General features: G+C 46.0%; 1 protein-coding gene across 2 annotated transcripts in view; it reads left to right on the top strand.

Annotated features, from left to right (window-relative positions):
- The window catches only part of enah (ENAH actin regulator), a 350,400-nt gene that overhangs the window by 175,186 nt on the left and 153,755 nt on the right, over window positions 1-21,459 (top strand). For both annotated transcript variants that reach the window (XM_059645099.1, XM_059645100.1), the window contains exon 3: window positions 6,511-6,688. In XM_059645099.1, coding sequence (XP_059501082.1) covers window positions 6,511-6,688 — 178 coding nt within the window. The remainder of the gene's footprint in view (window positions 1-6,510; window positions 6,689-21,459) is intronic.

The raw sequence follows: 21,459 nt of genomic DNA, 5'->3' as shown, positions 1-21,459 counted from the left end.
CTGCTAAAGATTTTTAAAAGAAATGTTGCATTATACATGAAGACAAGGAAAGGCCATCAGTCAATATGTGCTTGTCCTCTTCCTGTATTACTACCTACATTGGCTTTTCTCTCTCCTGTCATTACCACTGTGGCCAGGATTTTATCTACAGGTTGTCCCTTGGTAACATCATCCAAAAACACAACTTAAATTTTCACATGTAGACTGACAACCAGCTTTTATTCTTCCTTACCACCTTTCCAATCGTCTTGACTGTTTCAATTGTCTGACTGCTCTTCTGACATCCAGTAAGGGATGAATGAGCAGACATTCCTCTTTCAAGGCAATAACATCATCCTTTCCTTGTCAACTTTGAGTTGAGTGAATTGCTTCACCACCTTGGCATAATTTTTGATTCTGAGATTGCTTCTGACCATATGGTTACTAAGGTTGCTTACTTCCAATTTTGTGGCAATACCTGGCACTGCCTGGTATATAGCTCAACTGCTGCAGAAGCCCTCAAGTACTTTTTTTTAAATCGCTAAACATAATGATTTCAGTATGTTGCTGGCTGGCCTCCCAATGTCTCAGACAGCACTACTGTCCATGTCTTAAAGTTGCACCAAGACCCACTTGTCATGACTTCTTTGCTCACTGACCTATGTTGAACAATGCGCAATTTTGGAATTCTCTTAAATCCCTTCATGATTCCTTCCTTTATTCTTATTATTCCCTCTAGCCTTAAATCCTCGGAGAGATGCATTGCTGCAATTCTCCTGTCTTGAATGACCCACATTTTAATTGCTCCACAATTGCAGGCCATGCTTTCAGCTGTTTGCGCTCAACCCCTTTGTTAGTCCCAAATACAAAAACAGAAATTGCTGGAAAAGCTCAGCAGCTCTGACAGCATCTGTGGTGAGAAATCAGAGTTAACATTTCGGGTCTAGCCAGCCTTCCTCAGAGTTGTTAGTCTACCTATTTTCAAAAGGTAATTTGATAATCACCAGAGAGTGAAAATTTAGAGATTTCGTGGACTAAGTGCAGGGAATTAGCAGAGCTTTTTTTTCAGGGAACCAACTTTTATGTGATGGGTCAATGGCCTCCTTCTGTGTTGTAAACATTCTATGTGATTTTGTCCTTTGAACAAGCTTCTGATCTCTGTGGCTGTATTGAGCTAGCATGAGTGAGGCTTTGAAGCTTGGGCAGATTGTCCATGATCTTGTTGAATGGTGGGCTAGATTGACAGGCCAAATGTTCTACTGCTACTATTTCTTTATATTGTAATTCAGAAATCTTGTCAAAATGTGAGGGAGTCGTTGATGGGAATAGTTTATAGACCTCTTTGCAGTAACTACATTCTAAGACAGAATCAATCAAAAAATAATGAGACTGGAAGGAAGCTTTAAGATCGCAAAATTGTGACAATTTGGCAGTTTCAATTATGTTATTAATTGGATAAATCAAATTGACAAAAGTAATCTTGAGGATAGGCTTATTGGGTATATTTGGAAAGGTTCTTTGAATAATTTTTTGTGAAATCAAGCAGAGACCTGATCTTTTTGTTCCTAATAATGTAATGAGACAAGATTAACTAATGATCTTGCAGCAAAGAATCTCTAGGGGAGAGAGATTATATGATAGCATTCCACTTTCAGTCTGAGGATGAGAAATTTGGATGTGTAAGTAAATTGTCTTAAATTGTAACAAAAGTAATTAGGGATATGAAGACGAATCTGCTGAAGTAGGCTAAGTAAACTGCTTAAAAGATAAAAGTGACAGATATTTAAGGAGATACTTCATTACTCTCAACAAAGTTCTAAACTATAGAGAAAGGAAGACTCTATGGAAAGGGTGCATTGTGCATGGATAAGTAGAGAAGTCATGAAAAGTGGTAGACGAGGAGATTGGGAAATTTTAGAAACTAGCCAAGGGTGACTTAAAAAAAAATGGGGAAAATTCAAATTTGAGAGATTAAACCAGTAAGAAATGTAAAACAGCCACAAGTTCTAGAACTGTATAAAGATGAAGAAAGTGAAAGTTGTTCCCTTGGACACTGAGACTCATGAATTTAGCCGGTGTCATCCATATCCCATGAATAAATAGAGAAAGCCAGTGACACTGTTCAGAGTAAAGGTTGACAAGTTTCCTGGACTGACGTTCCTTCATTTAAAAGTTGTTAAAAAAAAGTGACAATAGATATAGTGGGCACGTTAGTTGCATTTCTCCAACATTCCAGATATTTTGCAACGTCCCATTAGGTTAAAAACTGTAATTAAAATATATCTATTCAAGAAAGGAGGGAAACTTAAAACAGAAAACTGTATGCCATTTAGACTAACATCTATCATTGTAGAAACTGAACTCCATTATTGAGAAAGTACCAGCAGGAGTTTTTAAAAATCATAACACAATAAAACAGGGCCATGGGGTAGGCATATTATGAGCGAGGAGAGAAATCTTCCATGAATTCCTGCAGTACATTTTGTAAATGCTGCGCATTTTAATTACTGTACATCACACTTTGTATCCTATGAAGGGTGGAGATGAAAGCAAAGTCTCGGAATAAAGGGTGATTTTTCCAGAGTGACAGAAATTGGGAAGTGGTGTTTCATGAGGGTAAGTGGAGGAATGATTGCTGTTCGTGATTTATGTTAAGAATATTAATTCTTCAAATTGTTGTGAAACATAATGTCTCTTTTTGAAGTAGGCTTTACAAAATTCAGATGGACACTGATAATCTTGCACAATGGAAGAATAATTTCTTCCTTCTATCGACTCCATCTATAATTCCTGCTGCCTCAGGAAAGCAGCCAACATAATCAAAGACCCCTCCCATCCCAGTTAAATTCCACCCACTTAAATCAGGCAGAAGATACAAAAGTTTGAAACATGTACCAGCATGTTCAAGAACAGCTTCTTCCTTGCTGTTATCAGATTTATGAGATAAATATTTATCATATTTAAATTGATCTTTCTCTGACCTCAGTAGATGTAATGCTATATTCTGCATTCTGTTCTATTACGCTCATTGTACTTATCTAAGGTATAATTTGTCTGGATAGTATGCGAAACAATACTTTTCACTGTATATCGATAGTCGTGACAATAATAAATCAAATTGAATAATTGGTGGTGGTGGGAATGGACAAAGATGATGACATAGTGATAATGCCATTGCACATTGGATTTAATAATCCAGAAGCCCAGACCGTAACACTGTGAGAACAGAGGTTCAAATCCCGTTGTTAGAAGTGGAATTAAAATGGAATTAAATCGGGAATTGAAAATAAGCTCTCAATACCTGTGAGCATGATTATTCAAAAAAACACCCATCTAGTTCTGCACACACGATTCTAGACTCTCAGCAAGTGGTTTGTCTCTGAAATAGAACATAGAACAGTATAGCACAGTACAGGCCCTTAATGCCTCATGAAATGGTCAAACAAACCGTGCAGTTGCCTGGAGCCACTACAAAATTTATAAAAGAATGAAATTGCATAGATCACCCGTCTCAAGAAAACTCTCTTTCTTTCTACGGTGGGGTGGGGCGGGGGGTTACAACTGCTTTTAGTCACTCTGTTCCCGACTCTCAGTCTTCTCTGCTTTAAAGAAATCAATCTAAGTGCATCCAGCCTCTTTTCCAAGATAAAATGCTGCTAGGCCAAAAATTGTTCACAATAAAATTCAAGGTGAGTGGTGACCAGAGTTGTGCCTCAGGGATTGTTGTTTGGACCACTGTTGTTCATCATTTATATAAATGATTTGGGTGAAAATATAGGAGGCATGGTTATTAAGCTTGCTGATGACACCAAAGTTGGTGATATAGTGAATGGTGCAAAAAGTTATTTAAGAGCATAATGGCATCTTAATGAACTGGGCTAAGGGGCTGAGGAATGGCATATGGAGTTTAATTCAGATAAATGGGAGATGTTGCATTTTAGTAAGACAAACCAGAGCAGGACCTAGGACCCCAGGGAATGTGGTCAGACACAGAATCCTAGGAGTGCAGGACTGCAGTTTCTTGAAAGTGGCATCACAGGTAGACAGGGTGGTGAAGAAGGTGTTTGGCATATGACGGCCTAGTGGTATTAATGCTAGATTGTTAATCCACAGACCCCAAGTAACATTCTGGGGATTCTGAATTCGAATCCCACCATGGCAGATAATGAAATTTAAGTTCCATAAAAATCTGGAGTTAAGAATCCTAATGATCTGTTGTTGATTATCAAGGAAAACTCATCCGGTTCACTAATGTCTTTTAGGGAAGGAAACTGGCTGTCCTTATCTGGTCTGGCCTATAAATGACTCCATACCCACAGCAATGTGGTTGACTCATAGCTTCCCTCTAGACAGTGAGTGCTGGGCAATAAATACTGGCCTAGCCAGTGATGCCTTTATCCCATGAATGAATAAAAGAAAATTTACAGTTCCTTATTATATAGTTATCTCTGGTTTACCTTAACCATAACATAAGGACACCAGAGGATGAGTCTCTAAATCACATTGACTGGTATACTCTTTCCCGGTTTGCAACGTAACCTTGCAGCTTTTAATAAGCATCTGGGAGAGCACATAAAATGCCATGACATAGGCTGTGGATCAAGTCCAGGTAAATGGGATTAGTTTGGTGTTTGTTGGGATGACGAGCTGTTTTTATGCCGTATGACTCTGACTCGATAACACACACTTCTTTGTGCCTGTAGGAATTCTTTGACACTTTCTCCTATAGTCATTGTCCCTGGATGAAATTTATGCAGTGAATATACCAATTTGTAGCATAAACTGACCAATATCGCTTGTGTCTATTCCTGACTCCATCTTCCCCTTCACACACAACAGTTGACAGGATTGAGAAGAAACCTTGGCATTGCATAAGAGCTGTTCCCGTAAGGTTGTTTTCTGAGCTCTCTCCATTAAATATTGCACATGCGTGCTTAAGTTTAATGTGATAGCTTTGGAAAGGAGGTGGTGAAACAAAACCTGGGTGCCCTTGTACTCCATAAGTAAGCATGCAGGTGCAGCAGATGGTGATGAAGACAAATGGTTAGCTTTTACAGTGCGAATATTGAGTACAGGAGTAGGGACGTCTTTCTGCAATTGTGTAGGGCCGTGGTGAGACTACACCTGGAATGACAGGACTGCCATATGAAGAGACTGTATCAGTTAAGATGTATTCCTTGTAGTTTAAAAAAATGAGTGGGATCTCCTAAAAACCTCTAAAATTCTGTAAGCACTAGACAGAGTAAATGTGGGAAGTATGTTCCTCATGACTAGGGAATTTAAAACCAGGAAGTTCAATCTAAGGATACCTGGTAGGCCATTTATGACAGAGATGATGGCTTCCACCCAGAGAGAGGTGCGTTTGTGGAATTCTCTGCCACAGAAAGCACTGGAAGCCAAAACATTGAATGTTTTCAAGAAGGACATAGATATTGTTCTCAGGGTTAAAGGGATCAAGGGTTAGGGAGTGAAAGTGGGAACAGAATATTGAGTAGCACGATCAGCCGTAACTATTGAATGCTGATACAAAAGCCTACTCCTGTTCCAGTTTCTTCTTTCTAATTCCCTCCTGGCTTTCGACCACTGTACCGTCACCTCTACTGGGTGTGTACTGCCAGTGGGACATGCCATACACAGGGTGATGGTGTTGTCTGGGATATTGTCTTTCAGGTATGATTCCATGAATATGACTATGTCAGGCTGTTGCTTGACTGGTCTGTGAGACAAGCCCTTCTGAATTTGGCACTAGCCCCCAGATATTAGCAAGGAGGACTTGGCAGAGTTGACAGGGCTATTGTAGTTTCTGATTCATAGGTTGATCAGGTGGTCTGTTTGGGTTCTTTTGGGGACTTTCTAATGACTATTACAATAAAGTGATATGATAGGCCATTCCAGGAGGGCCATTAAGAGTCAATTATATTGCTGTGTTACATGTAGGCCAGGTAACCACGGCAGGTACATTCCCTAAAAGACATTACTGAACCTCTAAGCTGCGTGCTACTCTGATTTGGAGCTCTATTGTTGTTCCCTTTCTGTCGTTGACCAAAATCCTGGACTGCCTTTCTAACAGCACTGTCAAAGTCCCTTACCGCCCCCAACAGAGAACTGCACCTCTTCAAGCAGGTACCTTGTTGCCAGTTCAGGGGCTGTTTAGGATGAGTACTGATTGCCAGTCTAGCCAGTGATGCCCAAGTTTCTTGCAAGTATTTTTTAGAAAATGATGTAGAGATTACAATTAGTCAGCTTGTGTGTATTTCTTCTGAGAATTGGCTGTTTTACAGTCTGTATGGGAATAATTAAGGTCACTGTTCTGATCATTCAGTGAACCTTACACATAAACTTATTTGCAAAAACTCTTTTCTTCTTGTTTACCTATTTAATACTTCAGATTGGGGATAGCTTAGAAAAAATTTCTCTTGCTCACCAATAAGGGTAGCATAACTGACTTCTAAATTTGACTTGGCATTCAATGAGAATAACTCTGATGCTTGTTTTAAGTCATTTTTATACTTCTGACACTTTTATTTGCAGGTGGTGATAAACTGTGCCATTCCGAAGGGACTGAAGTATAACCAGGCCACACAGACCTTTCATCAGTGGCGAGATGCCAGGCAGGTGTACGGTCTGAACTTTGGTAGTAAAGAAGATGCCAATGTGTTTGCAAGTGCTATGATGCATGCCCTGGAAGTTCTAAATTCTCAGGATTCAGGTACATCAAAATTTTGATTTTCAAATGATTGTAGTTTCCAAATGCTTTTCTTCTTAGAAGGTCCTTTGGAATTGAGGATGATTTGTTGCAATTCAAGTTTGATGGTGTGAGGTGGCTAATAGGTCAAACAGACGATCTGTTGACTCTGCCACATATGGTGCATAAATGGTTAGGTGAGTTGGTTATGCCCTTCCTCCTCCATGACTTTGCTTTCTCATATTCCCAAGCAAGTCTTTGATGTGTTTGGTACCATCCTCAATCTTCCAAAATTTATGCTGTTATTAAATACAGAATTATTTTAGATCTGAAATATTGAAGCAGTGGAGGAGGGAGACAGTTACTGGAGTGATTAGCGATGAGATTTGAAGGAGGGACCCTAGCCTATTCTGCAGCTGCATTTTTTTAAGTTGCTTCGCTTCAGTAGTTTTGTATGAGAATAGAGAAATTAGTGGACTTTTTTCTTTCTGAACTGATCCCATTCAGGGTTTGCATGACTCATTTTCGTCTTCCAACAGAAGCAAATACATTCAGGAGTGGAAACAGTGGATTGTTTATTTCTCATTATCTTCCCCAGCCCTAAAAAGTTGTAAATTGTAAGTTTGCAGACAATACAAAGATTGGGGGAGTTGCGATAGTGAGGAGGAATGTGAGAGGATACCAGGATATAGATCAGATGGAGGCATGGGCAGAAAAATGGCAGATGGAGTTTAGTCCGGACAAATGTGAGGCAATGCATTTTGGAAGGTCAATTACAGGTAGAAATTATACAGTGAGTGGCAGAAACCCCAGGACTATTGATATGCAGAGGAATCTAGGTGTGCAGGCCTACAAATCACTGAAGTTGATTGCACACGTTGATACGGTGGTAAAAAGGTGGCCTACGGCATCCTCGCCTTCATTGGAAGGGGTGTTGACTATAAAGATATAAAAGTTGTTTTAGGATTATGGAACTTTAGTTAGTTTACTCTTGGAATATTGCGTACAGTTCTTGCCACCACATTATCAGAAGAATGTGAATGCTTTGAAGACGGCTCTGAAAATGTTTACCAGGATGTTGCCTGGTATGGGGGCTTTTAGCTATGAAGAAAGGTTGGAAAGACTGGGTTTGTTTTCACTGGAACGCAGGAGGTTGAGGAGTGACCTGATGGAAGTTTATAAGATTGTGAATTGCACGGTTAGAGTGGAAAGAATGAATTTTTTTCCCAGGGTGGAGCGTTCAATTACCAGGGGACCCAGGTTCAAGGTGTGAGGGGGGAAGAGATTAAAAGAGATGTGTGAGGCAAGTTTTTCACACAAAGAGTGGTGAGTGCCTTGAGCGCGTTGCCAGAAGAGGTGGTCGAAGCAGACACAATAGCAGCATTCAAGAAATACCTGGACATGAATAGGAAGGGAATAGAGGGATATAGATCCTGTAAGTGAAAACAGTTCTAGTATGGAAGGGCAAAATGTGTTGATGCAGGCTTGGAGGGCTGAAGTTCCTGTTCCTGTGCTGTATTGTTCTTTGTTTTAAAAAAGGCTCTCCATAGGCACGTGCAGCTGTTTCACTATTCATTGAGAGCATAGCTGATCTGAGACCTAACTACATGTGGCTGCTTTTGCCCCATATCCCTTGATAGCTTTGATTACCAGAAAACTGTTTTTCACTTTAAATTAAAAGTTCATCCAGTAACAATAGCATTTTGTATAAAAGTTGTACAAACTTCCGCCCTTAGCAAATAGTCGTATTTCCTACCTTCATTCCAGAATGGAGCATGGAAAATGGTGTAAGACTTAGCAGGTCCTGCATCAACTGTTTTGAAAGAAATATATTTAATTTTTTCAGCTCAATAACCTTTTCTTGGCATAAAATGTTATCTGTGTTTCTCTATTCATAAATGCTACCAGATCTTTTGAGTGTTTCTGGGCTCATCTATTGTTATTTCATGTTTTCAGAATCAATAGTATTTTGCTTTTGTATTACGTTCTGAAGTCTCATTCCTTCACTCTGAGGCTGAGTACTTGGGTCATGCTGTCTCTTACTAGTGTCAACATCTTCCCCACATCTACTGTATCATGACCACTCAGTGTCTTCAATCAGATTCACTCCACCCTGCTCATCCTTCTAAACTCCATTGAATACAGACCCAGAGTTCTCACCCACTCCTCATATGACAAATCCTTCATCCCCTAATTATTCTTGTAAACCTCGTCTGGACCTTCTCCAACGCCAAATATCTTCCCTTAGATATGGGCCCAAAACTGCTCACAGTGTGGTCTGACCAGATCCTTGTACGGCCTCAGCAGTATATCTCCGCTGTTGTTTTCTAGCCCTCATGAAATGAATACCAACATTACATTTGCCTTCCTATCCACCAGGTGAACCTGGATATTCCTAAGAGAATCGTGAATTGGCACTTCCAGGTTTTTTTGTGCTTCAGATTTCTGAAGCCTTTTCCCATTTACAAAATAGTCTATGCCTCTAGTCTTCCCACCAAAATGTATAACCTCTCACTTTCCCATGTTGTATTCCATCTGCCACGTCTTCACCCACTCGCTTAGCATGTCCTTCTGCAGCCTCCCTGCTTCCTCAACACTCTTCGTCCCTCCACCTATCTTTGTGTCCTCTGTAAACTTAATGACAATGCCCTCAGTTCCTTTGCCCACATCGTTAATGTATAAAGTGAATTGTTGTCTAATACTGACAAAACAAATTAGCTGAACTGAAAGTACAAATAGAAATGAATAAGTATGATCTGGTAGCCATTAAGAAACATGGCTGCAGGATGACATGAATTGGGAGCTGAACTTTGAAGGGTACAGAACACCTAGGAATGACAGGAAACTAAGAAAAGATGGAGGGTTGGTCTGTTCATCAATGACGGTATTAGCACAACAGTGAGGGATCACCTAAGTTTAGGAACCAAGATATGGAAATAAGAAATGATAGCAGTATGGTGTCATATATAGCAGTGGTGCACAGACCTCCTAGCAGTAACCACAGGGCAGGTTGGAGCATAAAGAAATAAACAATGAAAGCTTGTTATAAGGGGATGGTGATAAATTTGGAATTTTTAAAATGTATATCTGGACTGGAACAAACAAACTAGCAAGACAGCCCAGAATATTTCACAGAATATTTTCATGAGAATTTATTAGAATAGTATGCTCTGAAACCCACCAGATAGCAGGCTAAACTAGACCTTGTAATCTGCAAGTCTCTTATAGGCGCCAGTCTTTCCCTGGCAGCCCTCTTTCTCCTAATGTGCCAATAAAATGCGTTAGGGTTTTCCTTAATGCTGTTTGCCACATTCATGACACTCGTTTAACCTCCTAATTTCTTTTTTAAGCAGCATTGACTATACCTTTGAAAGGCCTTGTCTAAGCTGAACTCAATTCTTCTGAAATAAACTGTTAAGCCTTTTATCAAATGAAATGCCTAACTTCGTCTGAAAGGTTGGGGTTGAATGTGTTAGTGAAGTGGATGAACTGTTTGAGATTCTCGTGGGAACATGAGGCAGCGCCGAAATGGTCATCAATATGACGGAGGAAGAGATGGGGGTTAGGACCAGTGTAGCTTGGGAAGAGGAATTGTTCCACGTACCCTAAAAGAGGCAGGCATATCTTGGGCCCATGCGGGTACCCATGGCCACCCCCTTTGTCTGTAGGAAGTGGGATGAATTAAAGGAGAAATTGCTGAGGGAATTCCTCCCACTTCCTACAGACAAAGCGGGTGGCCATGGGTACCCGCATAGGCCCAAGCTATGCCTGCCTCTTAGCAGGGTACGTGGAACAATCCCTCTTCCAAAGCTACACTAGCCCTATCCCCCATCTCTTCCTCCGTTACATTGATGACTGTTTCGTCGCTGCCTCGTGTTCCCACGAGGAGCTTGAACAGTTCGTCCACTTCACTAACACCTTCCACCCCAATGCCTTAAGTTTACCTGGACCACCTCTGACACCTCTCTCTCATTCCTGGACCTCTCTGTCTCCATCTCTGGCATCTATCTGGACACCGAAATCCATTTTAAGTCGACTGACTCCCACAACTAGCTAGAATATTCCTCCTCTCACTCACCTTCCTATAAAAAGGCCATCCCCAATTCCCAATTCCTTCGTCTCCGCCGCATCAGGTCCCGAGATGAGGCTTTCCACACCTGAATATCACAGATGGCCTCTTTTTTTCAAAAACCGCAACTTCCCCTCCACAGTGATCGAAAATGCCCTTGACTGTGTCTCCCGCGTTTCCCGCAACTTATCCTTCACACCCTCATCCACAATAATAACCAAAACAGAATCCCCCTCATCCCCACGTACCACCCCACCAACCTCCAAATCCAATGCATCATCCTCCGACATTTCCGCCATCTGCAACCTGACCCCACTACCAAAGGCATTTTTCCCTCCCCACCCTTATCTGCTTTCCAGAGGGACCACTCTCTCCGTGACTCCCTTGTCTGCTCCACACTCCCCTTCAGCCCTACCATCCCCGTCACTTTTCCCTGCAACCGAAGCAAGTTGAAGCAAGGAAGAATTTTCACATCAAACAGATTTGGGGTGGGACGGTGGTTCAGTGGTCAGCACTGCAGCCTCACAGTGCCAGGGACCCGGGTTCGATTTCAGCCTCGGGCGACTGTCTGTGTGGAGTTTGCACATTCTCCGCGTGTCTGCGTGGGTTTCCTCCGGGTGCTCTGGTTTCCTCCCACAGTCCAAAGATATGCAGGCTAGGTGGATTGGCCGTGCTGAATTGCCCATAGTGTTCAGGGGTGTGTGGGTTATAGGGGGATGGGTCTGGGTGGGATGCTTCAAGGGACAGTGTGGACTTGTTGGGCCGAAGGGCCTGTTTCCACACTGTAGGGAATCTAATCTAATCTATAGTCACCAGCGCATCTGTTAATGTGATATGCTGTATCCGCTGTTCCCATTGTGGCCTCCTCTACATTGGAGAAACCAAACGGAGGCTTGGGGACCGCTTTGCAGAACCCCTACGTTCAGTTCGCAACAAACAACTACACCTCGCAGTTGCGAACCATTTCAATTCCCCACCCCACTTCTCGGACAACATGTCCATCCTGGGCCTCCTGCATTGCCACAAAGACACCATCCGAAAGATGCAGGAAAAGCATCTCATATTTTGCTTGGGAACCCTGCAGCCCAAGGGTATCAATGTGGGCTTCACAAGCTTCAAAATCTCCCCTCCCCTGATCACATGCCAAAACCAGCCCAGCTTGTCCCCACCTCCCTAACCATTTCTCCCATCTCAAGCCCCACTCCCATCTCCTACCCATTAACCTCATCCCACGCGCCCCGACCTGTCGGTCCTCCCTAACTCCGCACCTACATTCACCTTCACTGGCTCTAACCCCGCCTGTTTGACCTGTCTGTCTCCTCTCACCCTATCTTCTCCTTTATCCATCTTCTATCCGCCTCCCCCGTCTCCCTATTTATTTTGGAATCCCCTTCCCCTCCCCTATTTCCGAAGAAGGGTCCCGACCCGAAACGTCAAGCCTTCCTTCTCCCCTGATGCTTCTTGACCTGCTGTGTTCATCCAGCTTCACACCGTGTTACCTCAGATTCTCCAGCATCGGCAGTTCCTACTATCTCAATGAATGTATGAGTTGGGAGGTCATTTGCGGCTGTACAGGGTGTTGGATAGACCAGTTTTGCAATACTGTGTTCAATTCTGGACTCCCTGCTAAGAACAACAAAGAACAAAGAAAATTACAGCACAGGAACAGGCCCTTTGATCCTCCAAGCTTGCGCTGATCCAGATCCATTATACAAACCTGTTGCCTACTTTCCAAGGATCTGTATCCCTCTGCTCCCTGCCCATTCATGTATCTGTCTGGATACATCTTAAATGACGCAATTGTGCCCGCCTCTACCAACTCCGCTGGCAACACGTTCCTGGCACCCACCGCCTTCTGCATAAAGAACTTTCCATGCATATCTCCTTTAAACTTTATCCCTCTCACCTTGAAATCGTGACCCCTAGTAACTAAGTCCCCCACCCTGGGGAAGAAGCTTCTTGCTATCCACCTGTCTATACCTGTCATGATTTTGTAGATGAATTGTTAGAAGATTGATATAATTTCTATAAGAAGGATGCTGTGAAACTTGAAAGGGTTCAGAAAAGATTTACAAGGACCTTGCTAGGGTTGCGGGTTGTTTTGAGCTATAGGGAGAGGCTGAATAGGCTGGGACTATTTTCCCTGGAACATTGGAGGTGAGCGTTAGGGGTGACCTTATAGTGGCTTATAAAATCATGAGGGTCATTGGTAGGGTGATTAGACAAGGTCTTTTCCCCGGAGTGGGGGAGTCCAAAACTAGTGGGCATATGTTTAAGCTGAGAGGGGAAAGATTCAAGAGGAAGCTAAGTGGCAACTTTTTCACACAGTAGGTGGTGCGTTTATGGAATAAGCTGCCAGAGGAAGTGGTGGAGGCAGGTAATTACAACATTTAAAAGGCATCTGGATGGATGTTACCCTCCTCCCTCCGGACCAACCTCAGGGAATCTCTCTCCCATTGCAACTCTCTTGTAATCTCTTCGGCCTTGAAACTGCTCGACCATGTCCTGAAGCAAACCAGGTACCACAGCCACATCACCTTTCTCAGCACCTGCCTATGGAACCAGATCATCCCCAAGGGACTACAGTCCACATTTCAGCCTTCCCAATTTGGCCCCAACCGTGACCACCTCTACACCCAGAATATTCAGACCCTTCAGAAGCGTTTCTCCCTGCGAGTCCTGAAACAGACACTTGCAGCCATGCGCCGGTACCTCCAGGCACTGCAATCCAGCCTGCCCCAGCTCAGAGCCTCCCTCTCCCAGACCTGCAAAGGACCTCTGCTGTTTTTCATCCTCCGCAGGATCCACAGACTGAACACCCAGTTCCACTCAGCTTTACTGGACACCAAAAATCGTAAGTACAACCAACTCATGGGCCCCTGCCACCCACAAGAGGATTCCTGCGCCCCCCAAATCCCGACTCTGTCCCTGCCCCTCCCCCACCATGCACCCGCCGCCATTGACCATGAGGACACGGCCGGAGACCCCACCGATGACGTCACATCCGCCTCCGCCGGCCACAGAACTTCCGGAACCGCTGCTGCAGTCACCACCTCCACGTCCAGGTACAACACCCCACACACCACCCTCACCGCAGCTGCTGCCGCCCACCCCGATCCTCCAACCGCCGATGGAACCCCGCCCACGGTCGACGCCAACGGAACCCCGCCCACGGTCGACGCCGACGGAACCCCGCCCACGGTCGACGCCGACGGAACCCCGCCCACGGCCGACGCCGGCGAAACCCCGCCCACGGCCGACGGAACCCCGCCCACGGCCGACGACCTCATCGCTCCGCCCACAACCTCCACAGCCAGCAACCCCAGAGGAGACAGCCACACTGAGCCCTGCCGCATCTTCACCATCCCCCCAGACCTCCCACTGACTGAGGACGAACGGTCAGTCCTTAGCAAGGGGCTCACCTTTGTCCCCCTACAACCACACATCAACGAATACCAGTCACGGTTGGACATAGAGCAGTTTTTCCGCCGTCTTCGCCTCCATGCCTACTTCTTTAACCGGGAACCCAACCCTCCTTCCACTGACCCCTTCACCCGCTTCCAACACAAGTCCTCCTCCTGGACACCACCCCCAGGCCTCCTACCCTCCCTCGACCTCTTCATCTCCAACTGCTGTCGAGACATTAACCGCCTCAACCTCTCCACCCCTCTCACCCACTCCAACCTCTCCCCCGCAGAACGGGCAGCCCTCCGCTCCCTCCGCTCCAACCCCAACCTCACCATCAAACCCGCAGACAAGAGTGGCGCAGTGGTAGTATGGCGCACTGACCTCTACATCGCCGAGGCCAGACGCCAACTCTCCGACACCACCTCCTACCGCCTCCTCGATCATGACCCCACACCCGAGCACCAAACCATCGTCTCCAACACCATTCACGACCTCATCACCACAGGGGACCTCCCACCCACAGCCTCCAACCTCATTGTTCCCCAACCCCGCACGGCCCGTTTCTATCTTCTTCCCAAAATCCACAAACCTGCCTGCCCTGGTCGACCCATCGTCTCAGCCTGCTCCTGCCCCACCGAACTCATCTCCACCTATCTGGACTCCATTTTCTCCCCTTTGGTCCAGGAACTCCCCACCTACGTCCGTGACACCACCCACGCCCTCCACCTCCTCCAGGACTTCCAATTCCCTGGCCCCCAACACCTCATATCCACCATGGACGTCCAGTCCCTGTACACCTGCATTCCGCATTGAGATGGCCTCAAGGCCCTCCGCTTCTTCCTGTCCCGCAGGCCCGACCAGTCCCCCTCCACCGACACTCTCATCCGCCTAGCTGAACTCGTCCTCACACTCAACGACTTCTCTTTTGACTCCTCCCACTTCCTACAGACTAAGGGGGTGGCCATGGGCACCCGCATGGGCCCCAGCTATGCCTGCCTCTTTGTAGGTTACGTGGAACAGTCCCTCTTCCGCACCTACACAGGCCCCAAACCCCACCTCTTCCTCCGGTACATTGATGACTGTATCGGCGCCGCCTCTTGCTCCCCAGAGGAGTTCGAACAGTTCATCCTCTTCACCAACACCTTCCACCCCAACCTTCAGTTCACCTGGGCCATCTCCAGCACATCCCTCACCTTCCTGGACCTCTCAGTCTCCATCTCAGGCAACCAGCTTGTAACTGATGTCCATTTCAAGCCCACCGACTCCCACAGCTACCTGGAATACACCTCCTCCCACCCACCCTCCTGCAAAAATTCCATCCCCTATTCCCAATTCCTCCGCCTCCGCCGCATCTGCTCCCACGATAAGACATTCCACTCCCGCACATCCCAGATGTCCAAGTTCTTTAAGGACCGCAACTTTCCCCCCACAGTGATCGAGAACGCCCTTGACCGCGTCTCCCGTATTTCCCGCAACACATCCCTCACACCCCGCCCCCGCCACAACCGCCCCAAGAGGATCCCCCTCGTTCTCACACACCACCCTACCAACCTCCGGATACAACGCATTATCCTCCGACACTTCCGCCATTTACAATCCGACCCCACCACCCAAGACATTTTTCCATCCCCACCCCTGTCAGCTTTCCGGAGAGACCACTCTCTCCGTGACTCCCTTGTTCGCTCCACACTGCCCTCCAACCCCACCACACCCGGCACCTTCCCCTGCAACCGCAGGAAATGCTACACTTGTCCCCACACCTCCTCCCTCACCCCCATCCCAGGCCCCAAGATGACATTCCACATCAAGCAGAGGTTCACCTGCACATCTGCCAATGTGGTATACTGCATCCACTGTACCCGGTGCGGCCTCCTCTACATTGGGGAAACCAAGCGGGGGCTTGGGGACCGCTTTGCAGAACACCTCCGCTCAGTTCGCAACAAACAACTGCACCTCCCAGTCGCAAACCATTTCCACTCCCCCTCCCATTCTCTAGATGACATGTCCATCATGGGCCTCCTGCACTGCCACAATGATGCCACCCGAAGGTTGCAGGAACAGCAACTCATATTCCGCCTGGGAACCCTGCAGCCATATGGTATCAATGTGGACTTCACCAGTTTCAAAATCTCCCCTTCCCCTACTGCATCCCTAAACCAGCCCAGTTCGTCCCCTCCCCCCACTGCACCACACAACCAGCCCAGCTCTTCCCCCCCACCCACTGCATCCCAAAACCAGTCCAACCTGTCTCTGCCTCCCTAACCGGTTCTTCCTCTCACCCATCCCTTCCTCCCACCCCAAGCCGCACCCCCAGCTACCTACTAGCCTCATCCCACCTCCTTGACCTGTCCGTCTTCCCTGGACTGACCTATCCCCTCCCTACCTCCCCACCTACACTCTCTCCACCTATTTTCTTTACTCTCCATCTTCGGTCCGCCTCCCCCTCTCTCCCTATTTATTCCAGTTCCCTCTCCCCATCCCCCTCTCTGATGAAGGGTCTAGGCCCGAAACGTCAGCTTTTGTGCTCCTGAGATGCTGCTTGGCCTGCTGTGTTCATCCAGCCTCACATTTTATTATCTTGGAATTCTCCAGCATCTGCAGTTCCCATTATCTCGGATGGATATATGAATAGGAAGGGCTTAGACGGGTACAGGCCAAGTGCCTTCAAATGGGACTAGATGTATTTGGGATATCTGGTCGACATGACCGAGTTGGACCGAAGAGCCTGTGCTGTACATGTCTATGACTCTTAAGTGGCTGCAGAGATCATAGCTACATTGGATCTAATTTTCCATAATTTCATAGATTATGGAAAGGTTGGAATACATTAGAATATAACTCCGGTATTCAAGAAAACATGAAACTACAGACCAATCCCAAAGATCAATCGAGCAGCAGTCTCACATTGTCTATATGATTCTGCAAAAATAACTGTAACCTTGGTACCATGATGTAACAGACCACCAGAGGCGGCAGCACTATGGCGTACTGTCAGGAGGGAGTTGCATTTGATGTCCCTAACCTTAACTCGTGACCAATTGCAGTTTTGAGGTCAAATGTGTACAAGGAAAGCACCTAAAGACTATTACATGCACCCACCTTCTCAACTAATTAATTAATTCTCCTTCATATTTAATACAACCTGGATTTTGCACTAAGATTGGCAAGGCTGCAGAATTGTGTTTACAGTGTCGCTTTGCAGGATAACGAGGGTCTATTATGTTCTGAGACAACCTTGGGAACGCAATGGGAGTGCAATTAATTCCATTAATGTTTTGAAAATGATTTTTTTGTTGCTTCTGCATTGAAGCGCTAATGACGAATGTTAAAAATTCCACTGCACCTTCATCAAAGTCTGTAGAAAAATGTTTTCTACTTCTATATTTACCCAGAGATAATTTATGAATAAAGTGTATTTTTGAAATGAAAAATGCAGTGCGAGCAGTGAGATATAATGGCATAGCATCAATGTATGTGTGCAGAGTGAGACTTGGCTGGAATGGATAGCTGATAGGTTTGTGAACTGGTGACCACTTGTGGGACCCAAACTTGTCAATACCTGTGGTTCCTGAACAGCTTGTGTGGGTGTGAATGTTACAGGCGCAGATATTTTCTAGACCTGAAGAAGGAGGGTCTGTCTCTGTATCCCTACAACAAATAATTCAAGCTTGAAGACAGCTAGTTATTTTCTTCCACCATTTGCTTAATGCTGTTGCTGGTGACTGTGAATCTGAATGATTAATGTATAAATTCCCTGTGGCTTTGGCAAAGAACTGAGAATCTAGAAGGAAGGAGGTTCGAGACAGAACACCTCATCTAAACCTAGGGCCTGCTGCTGCTGAACTATGTACTGTATATTTTCCTCCACCCATAACACCCACTTTTTTTTGTTTAGTTGTGTCTGTGTGTGGGTATTTTCAAGGGGACTAGTGATTTCATTGTAAACTTGTATTTGTTCATAGTTATTTGCCTGTGGTTCAAATTCCTTAGGAGGTGGAGTAAGTGGGTGATGTCCCAGATGTGGGTTGGAAGTCCCTGGACCAAGGGGGAGAAAACAGAGTCAAGTTAAGCAGAGATAAGTTCAGTGGAGCAGGAGCAGGCAAAGACAATGAGTCAGTCGGGACAGTCAGGTTTGTGGATTTTGGGAAGGAGATAGAAATGTGTGGTGCAGGGTTGGGGAATGATGAGCTTGGAGACTGTGGGTGCAGGTCACCTGAGGTAATAAGAACAAAGAACAAAGAAACCTACAGCACAGGAACAGGCCCTTTGGCCCTCCAAGCCTGCGCCGATCAAGATCCTCTGTCTAACCTGTCATCTATTTTCTAACGGTCTGTGTCCATTTGCTCCCCGCCCATCCATGTACCTGTCCAAAAATATCTTAAAAGACTCTAACGTGTCTGCGTCTGCCACCTCCACTGGCAATGCATTCCAGGCACCCACCACCCTCTGTGTAAAGAACTTTCCACGCATATCTCCCTTAAACTTTCCTCCTCTCACTTTGAACTCAGGACCCCTAGTAATTGAGTCCCCCACTCTGGGAAAAAGCTTTTTGCTATCCACCCTGTCTATACTCCTCATGATTTTGTAGACCTCAGTCAGGTACCCCTCAATCTCCATCTTTCTAATGAAAATAATCCTAATCTACTCAACCTCTCTTCATAGCTAGCACCCTCCATACCAGGCAACATCCTGGTGAACCTCCTCTGCACCCTCTCCAAAGCATCCACATTCTTTTGGTAATGAATGGTTTAAGAGATGATGTTTTGGTGGTCAGGGGTGGGGTCATGATTGAGGGGGCGGTAGGAGGAGGTGTCAGAGAGTTGGCGCCTGACCTCAGCTATGTAAAGGTCAGTGTGTGGATTTTGCGAAGGAGATAGAAGTGGACAGTGTGGGGTTGAGGAGCGATGAGTTGGGAGGTCACCTGAGGTAATGAAGTTGTGAATGGTTTGAGAAATGATGTTTGGTGGCCAGGGGTGGGGGTCATGATCAAGGGGGTGTGGATTTTGGGACGGAGATAGAAATGGGCAGTGTGGGGTTGGGGAACAATAAAGTTGGAGGTTCTGGTGGGAAGTCGAGGTTGTGAATGGTTTGAGAGATAGTATTTTGTTGGTCAGGAGTGGGGATTTTGGGACTGCTCAGGTAACCGCCTTGAAACTGACTTCTTTTTCAAGCCCTTGACTCCCATAGCCACCTAAGCTATACCTCCTCTCACCCACCTTCCTGCAAGAATGCAATCCTGTATTTCCAATTCCTCCGTCTCCGCCGCATCTGCTCCCAAAATGGGATGTTTCACTCCTGAACATCCCAGATCTCCTCTTATTTCAAGGACTGCAACGTCCCTGCTTTGGTGATCAAAAATGCTCTCAACCGCATCTCTTGTGTTTCCCACACCTCTACCCTCACGTAACCTCCCCACAACAAAAACAAGACAAAATCCCCCTTGTCCTCACATTTAATCTAACTAATCTCCCACGCATCATTCTCCGCCGCGTACAACCCAACCCCACAACCAAAGATCTTTCCAAGGATCGGTATCCCTCTGCTCCCTTCCCATTCGTGTATCTGTCTGGATACATCTTAAATGATGCGATTGTGCCCGCCTCTACCACTCCCACTGGCAATGAGTTCCAGGCACCCACCACCCTCTGCATAAAGAACTTCTCCTTCTCCACCCCTATCTGCCTTTCATAGACACCACACTCTCTGTGCCTCCCTTGTCTGCTCCATGCTCCCCACTAGCTCCACCACCCCCGGCACCTTCCTTTGCAACCAAAGGAAGTGCTACACTTGCCCTACACCTTAGTCTGAGGCTGTGCCCTCGTGTACTTGTCCTTCCTGCTAAAGGAAACATCTTCCCAATGTCCACTGTATCCAGGCCTTTCAGTATTCTGTAAGTTTAAATTAGACCCCCACTCATCCTTTTAAACTCCATCAAGTATAGATCCAGAGTTCTCAAATGTTCCTCATTTGTCAAGCCTTTTGTTCCTGGGATCATTCTTGTGAACCTCCTCTGGATTTGCTCCAGGGCCAGTTAATTCTTCCTGAGATATGGGGTGCAAATTGATCAGAATATTCTAAATGTGGTCTGACCAGAGCCTTATAAAACCTCAGAAGTAATCCCTGCTTTTATGTTCTAGTCATCTCAAAATAAATGCCAACATTGTATTTGCCTTCCTAACTACTGACTCAACCTGAAAGGTAACCTTCAGAGAGTCCTGGTCTAGGCCACCCAAGTCCCTTTGCACTTCAGATTTCTGAATTTCCTCCCCATGTAGAAAATAATCTGTCCCTCCATTCGTCCAGCCAAAGTGCATGACCTCACACTTTCCCATGTTATATTCCATGTGCCACTTCTTTGCCCACTCTCCGAACCTGCCTAAATTCTTCTGCAGATGACAAAGTGTAGACCTGGATGAACACAGCAGGCCAAGCAGCATCAGAGGAGCAGGAAGGCTGACGTTTTGGGCCTAGACTCTTCTTTGGAAATGATTTCTGAAGAATAGTCCAGACCTGAAACGTCAGCCTTCCTACTCCTCTGATGCTGCTTGGCCTGCTGTGTTCATCCTGCTCTACTTCTTGTTATCTCAGATTCTCCAGCATCTGTAGTTCCTGCTATCTCTAAATTTTTCTGAAGCGTCTCTCTCTCCTCAACAGTACCTGCCCTTCCACCTATCTTTGTTTCCACTTGTTGCAAACTTGGGCATAATACCCTCAGTCCCTTCATCTAGACCTTTATTGTATGAAAAGTTGTGATCCCAACACAGAACCTTGAGGAATACCACTAGTCACTGGCTACCATCCTGAGAAGCACCCTTTTATCCCCACCCTCTGTTTTCTGCCAGGCAGCCAATCTTCCCGCGACACATCCCTCACACCCCGCCCCCGCCACAACCGCCCCAAGAGGATCCCCCTCGTTCTCACACACCACCCTACCAACCTCCGGATACAACGCATTATCCTCCGACACTTCCGCCATTTACAATCCGACCCCACCACCCAAGACATTTTTCCATCCCCTCCCCTGTCTGCTTTCCGGAGAGACCACTCTCTCCGTGACTCCCTTGTTCGCTCCACACTGCCCTCCAACCCCACCACACCCGGCACCTTCCCCTGCAACCGCAGGAAATGCTACACTTGTCCCCACACCTCCTCCCTCACCCCCATCCCAGGCCCCAAGATGACATTCCACATCAAGCAGAGGTTCACCTGCACATCTGCCAATGTGGTATACTGCATCCACTGTACCCGGTGCGGCTTCCTCTACATTGGGGAAACCAGGCGGAGGCTTGGGGACCGCTTTGCAGAACACCTCCGCTCA

Source organism: Stegostoma tigrinum, chromosome 4, assembly GCF_030684315.1.
Source record: "Stegostoma tigrinum isolate sSteTig4 chromosome 4, sSteTig4.hap1, whole genome shotgun sequence".
In the NCBI taxonomy this organism is placed as follows: domain Eukaryota; kingdom Metazoa; phylum Chordata; class Chondrichthyes; order Orectolobiformes; family Stegostomatidae; genus Stegostoma; species Stegostoma tigrinum.
The sequence above is the reverse complement of the archived record's forward strand: the minus strand, read 5'-3'. Positions and strand labels throughout refer to the sequence as shown.